This window comes from Triticum dicoccoides, chromosome 4B, assembly GCF_002162155.2.
Source record: "Triticum dicoccoides isolate Atlit2015 ecotype Zavitan chromosome 4B, WEW_v2.0, whole genome shotgun sequence".
In the NCBI taxonomy this organism is placed as follows: Eukaryota; Viridiplantae; Streptophyta; class Magnoliopsida; order Poales; family Poaceae; genus Triticum; species Triticum dicoccoides.
The window spans coordinates 663119974-663127777 of NC_041387.1; the positions used below are offsets into that span (position 1 = coordinate 663119974).

General features: G+C 37.7%; 1 protein-coding gene across 1 annotated transcript; it reads left to right on the forward strand.

Moving 5' to 3' along the window:
- Nucleotides 1-283: 283 nt before the first annotated feature.
- On the forward strand, nt 284-1373 carry LOC119294247 (pollen allergen Phl p 1-like). The gene has a single exon (XM_037572471.1). The coding sequence runs from the start codon at nt 284-286 to the stop codon at nt 1094-1096; it is 813 nt and encodes a 270-aa protein (XP_037428368.1). The 3' UTR covers nt 1097-1373.
- Nucleotides 1374-7804: the final 6431 nt, after the last annotated feature.

Sequence of the window (7804 nt, forward strand, 5' to 3'; positions counted from 1 at the left end):
TTGCTGACATTTTCATGTCCTTTTGATAACTTGCACCTTCACCATGCATGCACAAATGTTTAGAGTTGAGACATTCTAAACATAGGTGGCTTCGGTCAGGAAGAGGATGCACCTCCGACGATGACGGCGAGCCGCAGATACATGCACGGACAAGCTCACCACCGACATCGCCGGATCATCCTCCCCCCGTTTGCTGCCCCCTCTTTTGGTCTGCCCTATAAAAGCAGGGCAGCAAGCAAGAAGAGGCACAGCGGCAACAAGGAACAGTTCAAGAGAAGAGAAGATGGCTTCTTCTTCCTCGTCGGTGCTGCTGGTTGCGGCGGTGGTGGCCGCGGTGGTGTGCGGCGCGCACGGCATCCCCAAGGTTCCCCCTGGCCCCAACATCACGGCGTCGCCTGCGAGCTACGGCAACAAGTGGCTGGACGCCAAGACCACGTGGTACGGCAAGCCGACGGGCGCCGGGCCCAAGGACAACGGCGGCGCCTGCGGGTACAAGGAGGTGGACAAGGCCCCCTTCCACGGCATGACCTCCTGCGGCAACATCCCCATCTTCAAGGACGGCCGCGGCTGCGGCTCCTGCTTTGAGCTCAAGTGCACCAAGCCCGAGGCCTGCTCCGGCGAGCCCACCATGGTCACCATCACCGACAAGAACGAGGAGCCCATCGCCCCCTACCACTTCGACCTCTCCGGCCACGCCTTCGGCTCCATGGCCAAGAAGGGCGAGGAGCAGAAGCTGCGCGACGCCGGCGAGGTGGAGATCAAGTTCCGGCGCGTCAAGTGCAAGTACCCGCCGGGCACCAAGGTCAACTTCCACGTGGAGAAGTCCTCCAACGAAAACTACCTGGCCCTGGTGATCAAGTTCCTCCAAGGCGACGGCGACGTGGTGGGCGTAGACATCAAGCAGAAGGGCGAGGACAAGTGGACCGAGCTCAACGAGTCGTGGGGAGCCGTGTGGAGGATCGACACCCCCCACAAGCTCATCGGCCCCTTCTCCGTCCGCTACACCACCGAGGGCGGCACCAAGACCGTCGTCGAGGACGTCATCCCCAAGGGCTGGAAGGCCGACACCTCCTACGAGGCCAAGGGCGGGTACTGAAGATGATGATGATGATGATGCGAACCACACCTTCCGGCAGCGTGCTTAATTAATTAACTAACTCCTTTTGGCTCCAGAAGAAGAATAAACCAGCCGCACATATATCATACACATATGATGCGATGAGAGCATGAGTATACTTATTCATTCATTTACTATAGGGAAAGAGCGTGGACAACTAATAATTTCTTGTTTGATGTATCTAAACTTGCTCATGATTGTAAACATGTCTTATTAACAGAAATTGATATGCACACATTAATTATGTTTTCTTTTCTTTAAAAAATCCCATGAAAGATGGTCACAACGGGCTCGAGCTAGCCCGTTATTTTTCTTCTTCTCTTCTCAAAAACTGAATTGCCACACCTAAACAACAGGGTAGCACTATAGCTCACTTGGAGACCACTTAATTAGGTCGCTGGATGGTCTCCATTTTCGCCAATGGGAATATATTAATTAATACTGCAAAGATCCCGATTACATCCAGGCTCTGCAACAATAAAATATTCTACAGACATTATGGATGCACACAACCCTACAACAAAAAAAGAAGAAGAAGAAGAAGAAGAAGAAGAAGAAGAAGAAGAAACGAAAGATTCCGCTACGGTGATCAAAACCATGTAGCTGCAAAACAAACCATCGGGAAGGCAGCACCCGGAGTCCAAATTCGCCAAAAGTGATGCTTCCAAGAAAAAAGAAGTGCACAAGTGCTATCGGCCGCCCGATCATAGATCTCAGGTTTTCACCCTGAACAAAGTCCGCGCTCTTAAAATAATGCTTTCAACAAGGTCGTTGCCAGGCACAGCCACTTAAGGTCATACCTTGGATTTTCACCTTGAAAGATAAGACTATATACTCCTCCTTTGTTGCTCCGCTTGCCGATGTCGCTACCAGGCACAACCACTTAAAGACAAGGATAAGTGGATCGAGCTCAAGGAGTCGTGGGGATCCGTGTGGAGGATCGACACCCTGACAAGCTCATCGGCCCCTTCACCATCTGCTACACCACCGAGGGCGGCACCAAGACCGTCGCCGAGAATGTCATCCCCGAGGGCTGGAAGCCCGACACCTCCTACAAGACCAAGGGAGGGTATTGAAGATGATGATGATGATGATGATGATGCGACACCTTCCGGCGGCCAGCTTAATTAACTCCTTCTGGCTCCAGAAGAAGAATAAACCAGCCGAACATATCATATACTAGTACAGTAGTAGTATATGATGAATGCAAGCTCCTGCACGCATCGCACATGTAGTTGAATCAAAACCAACGCAGCCTTCGTGATATTTATGTTCAGGGTGTTTAAATCCTACTCATGCTCGTATTCAATATTAATTATTCGCAATGCATGATTATGACCATTGTCGCTCTCTAATTAGTCATTTCTCAATCTATTTGCTAGCCTTCGCCTGTACTAAGAGCGAATACTTCTTGTGCATTCAAAATCCCTAAACCCAAAGTTATTTCAGATGAGTTCACCATATCTATCTATATGCGGTATTACTCTGTCGTTCCAAGTAAATTTGCATGTGTCACCCCTAATCATTCAAATAAACATCTGATTGTGTGCCTGTACCGCTCATGAAGCGACGGGGGATGGTCAATATCTTTCATGCTAAGCAGGTTATTCTCATGATGTGTGTTTATTCATTTGTCATTGCACGAAAGAGGCTGATAATTAGGATGCTTGGTCCTGTAACCAAAATAAAGAAAAAATATTATGAAACAAACTCCCCCGGAAAGTTGATTGCTTGGAGGGCACCCGTGAATTCGGCTAGCCATGGCTTGTGTTTGTATGGTTGAGGGGAGTCAACTTTACCCGTGTTTGCTCTGATATTATCTTTCTTTTTCTAATTCCCAAAACTATATGAATATAGTTGAATAAATACATCAACATATCCAAAATATTTGACTTTCATGGATATTTTTTAAAAATGCAAAAAAATAAGACTATTTTTTATTATTTTTATTATTAAATTTATTATACATAAAGTAGCAGGATTCATAATGTTTCTTAGGAAAGGATTCACTTTTGCTAGATGTAGAAAGATGTGTACCTCTATGGGATGCACAAGTACAAGTCCATTTAGGTCCGGCTGTAGGCCAGCCTTCCCCACTATTCCTAGGGCGCGCTTGTGTCTCATTTATAGGACCTCCTATCTGCCGCATTCTATGGTAGACTAGAGGGGCTTCACACAGGGGAATCTTCGCATGGGCCGGCCAGAGAAGCCAAAAAAGTGGCGCATTAGTTTGGTTTTGAACTCGCGATGCACCACTAGTAAAGACAGGCACCTAGCCAATGTAGCTTGTAAACACTAGTGATGAATATGCAATGCTAACTATTTAGAACTAACTAGGTTGTCCCGAATATTTTTATTTTTTCAAACATTTAAGGAAAAATCCGAATACTTCTTTTAAAATTATGAAAAAAAACTACGAAGAAGTTTCAAAAAAATGCGACCAATTTCTGTATTTGTAACCAAAATTTCAAAGTGGAAAGAATGTATGAATTTGTGAAAAACTTAGAAAATAGGAACATTTATTAAATTTTGGAGCTTTTTTACAAACATGAACAAGCTTTTAAAAGATGTGAACAATTTATGAGAGTGTGAACAAATTTAAAAACAGCAAATTTTTTGTATTTGTGAAGAAATTTTGAAAAAGACCGAACAATTTAATGAGAACATGAACATTTTGGGAAAATGGACATTTTTTGCATCCGTGAACAAACATTGGAATCACAAACAAAATTAGGAATAATTTTTGCACTTATTTTAAATATTGCAAACTTTTTTCTATTTTGTGAACAAAATTTTCGAATATTTTTTAGTCTGTGAACATTTTTTCGATTTATGTACAAACGTATAAGACAGGAATATTTTTTGAACGCATGGACATTCTTTGAAAGGCAAATTGTTTATCAAATATGTGAACATGTTTTGTAGAAAACGAAAAACATTTTTTGAACTTCTGAACAATAATTAATAACAAGAACCTTTTTCAAAAATTTAACAAATTTTGAAATCTGAATAAAAAAACAAAAAAGAAAAATAAAAATTACTAAAAATAAGTAAAAAATTATTTAAAGAAACAACAAATAAAAATAACAGAAAAATAAAATAAAAAACTAAAAGCAAAAAAGAAACAGAAAAAAACAGTGAAAGCTGGTTCATAACCTTTCCCAAAACCGGATACCCTAGCACGTGCGTTCTTGGGCCAGCCCATCTCGATCGCTAGGTTGCTCGCATCTGTACGAATCAGCGAGAACTTTTTTTTAACTGGAATCAGCGACAACTTGACGTAATGAGCGTCCGGTAGGAAATTCCCTCTTTATAGTGAGACATACAGCAGAGTGCCAGAGTCACCTGATAGCGAGCACGGACTGGGCTGGTCTAGAATCGCGAGAGGCAACAGGCCGCAGCCTCATACTTTTCAGTTTTTTTAGGGTTTTGTCCTCTTTTCACCTTTTCTTTTTATATTTTCAAATATTCTATATATGCTAAAAAACACTTTACATAAAATACTTGAAAAAATTTCATCAAGCATTTAAAAAATGTTAAATCTGTGTAGAAAAAATAATTTCTCATGAATACAAAAAGATATGCAAAAACATAACATAAGAAATATTAAAATAGTCGATCACGTATTTAAAAAATAAGAATAAAAATATTAACAAGAATTTGAAAATTGTTAAATGTGTATAGAAAAATGTTGTCACATATATGAAAAATATATACAAACCAAATACAATGTGTATGAAAAAAATGTAGATCTTGTATTGAAAAAGGTTAAACATGTATAAAAAATATTTCTGGTGTATAAAAAATGTATAATGCATATGAAAAAATGTAGAAACTAAATATACATGAAAAAATGTTAATCGTGTAATTGAAAATTTTAAAACATGTATACAAAGTATTTTTCTACTTTACACGAAACAATAAACAATGTGTATGGAAAAAAAGACATAAAAGTACAAGTTTTTAAAAATTGTAACCATGTATTTGGAAATATTTGGCATATATAAAAGACAATTCTAGTGAATACAAAAAAAATTCTATGTGAAAGTTGTAAACATCAAAGAATATAAGTTTTAGAAAATGTTAGACATGTATATAAACATATTCCTTATTTATACAAAAAATATACTAATTTAAATGAAAAAGTAGACATAAAAAAGTATGTTTGAAAAAAAATGTTAATCGTATGTATAAAACTGTCCGTGCAGGTTTTAACAAATGCTTATTACCATAGCAGAAATGTTCAGCCTATATTTGAAAGACTGTTGACCACGTATTGCAATAAGTGTTCATAACATGTTTTTCAAGAAAAAATATACATCGTGTATTTGAGAAATGTACAACGTGTATCCAAAAAATGTTTCATGCATACATTGATAATGTACACTCTGCACTTGAAAAAAATAGACATGTGTTGATGATAAATGAAAAATGGAGAAAACCAACAAAGAAACATGAAGAATACAAATAAAACCAACCTATAACGTAAAAACGGGGAAGAACACAAAAGAAACCTAAAGCAAACCAAAGAAAAATTGGTTCAGAAAAGAAAAGAAAAGAAAAAAATAGAAAAAACCGAGAAAGAACAAAGCTATAGAAGAAAGCAAAAAACAATGAAAACCGAGAAAAAAATGGACAAATACAATTGGAAAACAAAGATAAAAAACCGGGAAAAGGTGAAGAAACAAAAGAAAACCTAGAAAAATAGAAGAAGAAAAAAATCCTAAAGAAACCTCGCCGACTTTATTGATTCGGAATAATGTTCATAGGTACAAGAGTTGGATCATGAGGATTAGCCAACCAAACATATCATCCCGTACATAAATTGCAAGTATACTTGGTGAGATTGTGAGCTTAAAAATTGAAGTTCCTATGTTCACAAATGAAGTTACATAATTGAAAACTACCCTTTCTTTCTGTTATTTCATGTATGATTGAGCCATGAGGACGTCCAAGCCCCTGGTCAATGTCCTTCACGGTCCCTTGGCGGCAGTCCAACGCAATACATATCATCTATAGTCCGAGATCTTCCACCAATGGGAGTGATTTGCAGCACGCATAAGCTTCAAGTATTGTGGGATCGGTAGCTCCACTAAACACCATAGAGATGATCCCAAGTATAGGCCGTTATGACCACGACAAAACGCGGATGCGACACCTCCCTGTCGGGCGACTGCTCCATAAGCATTTATTTTCATAACGTCCTCCAGTGATGGTAGCCAACGTTGGGAAGTATCAACACTTGATCGCGTCGTGACGTTGAGCTGACAGAGGGAAGCTCTCGCATCGGCGGAGCTCCAGATGGGTCGGCCCAGCCGCGCGTGAGACTACGGACTCTTTTCCTTGTTTCTTTTTATGTTTTTAATTTCGTTTTATTACTTCCATTGATACTTCCAAATGTTTTAAATAAATATATTCCGAAATACTTTACATAAAATATTTGAAAAAATGTTAACCAAGCATTTAAAAAATATTGAATGTGTATATAGAAAACAATTCACACGTGCACAAAACAATTATACAAAAATATAAAATGTGTATGAAAAAATATGATCATGTATTTAAAAACTGTTAAATGTTTATATAAAAAATCTTTACCATCTATTCAAAAAACTAAATCTTGCATTGTATCGGACAAAAATAATTTTTTATTAGTAAAATGTTCATGAAACAACTGAAAATGTTATGTATATAGAAAAAATGATAACCATGTATTAACATGATGTTAATATTGCATTCCAAAAAAATAATGAGTGTGTATACAAAAAATGTTGACCATGTGTTAACATTTTTTAATCTTCTATTTAAAAAATGTAATTAAAATGTGTGTATAGAAAAATATTAAATATGTTTTCAAAAAAATATTAATCTCATATTTGAAAAATGTTAATCAAGCATTTGCAAAATGTTGAAATGTTTATAGAAAAAATGCTAATATTGCATTTGAAAATTTTAATAAAGCATTTGAAAAATGAAAATATATACAGAAAAAATGATCACCATGTGTTCAGAATTTTTAATCTTGTATTCACAAAACTTAATCAAGCATTTGAAAGATGTTTAAATGTGTGTATAGAAAAAATGTTGACCATGTATTAAAAACGTGTTAATATTTCATTTGAAAAATGTTAATCAAGTATTTGGAAAATATTTATAATGTGTATAGAAAAAATGTTGACCATGTATTCAAAAAATATTAAACTTGTATTTGAAAAAAGTTAAATGCATATTTAAAATATTTTACCATAAAAAATATAGAATGAAAATTAAATATATAAAAAAACGAAAAAGCAATGAAAAACGTAAAAAAGAAAACAAAGAAATAAGAAAGCGAAAAATAAATTTGTACCTCTATGGACCGCAGAAGTTTCATATTTGCAAATCTTTCTACATCTTTCAAATAAGTGAAAAACATTTATAGAGGTACAAATCTTTCTACATCTTTCTGCGGTCATATTTGCTAAATGTAGAAAGATTTGTACCTCTATGGACCGCAGAAGTTTCAGCCCATTTAGCCCCGGCTGCAGGCCAGCCGTCCCTACTATTCCTCGCACCAAGCGAGGCATAGGAGCAGTCCAGTCGCATGGGCTAGCTCAGTATGGGAGGCACGGTGCAGCCCCCACTCCACTCCCCCTTGATAGAATATCTGGTGCACCAGTGCTTGTGGTGCTACCGGTGCACCTAACT

Bases quoted from the DNA above. Each gene is read 5' to 3' on its own strand.
- LOC119294247 (XM_037572471.1), top strand. From the start codon at position 284: ATGGCTTCTTCTTCCTCGTCGGTGCTGCTGGTTGCGGCGGTGGTGGCC.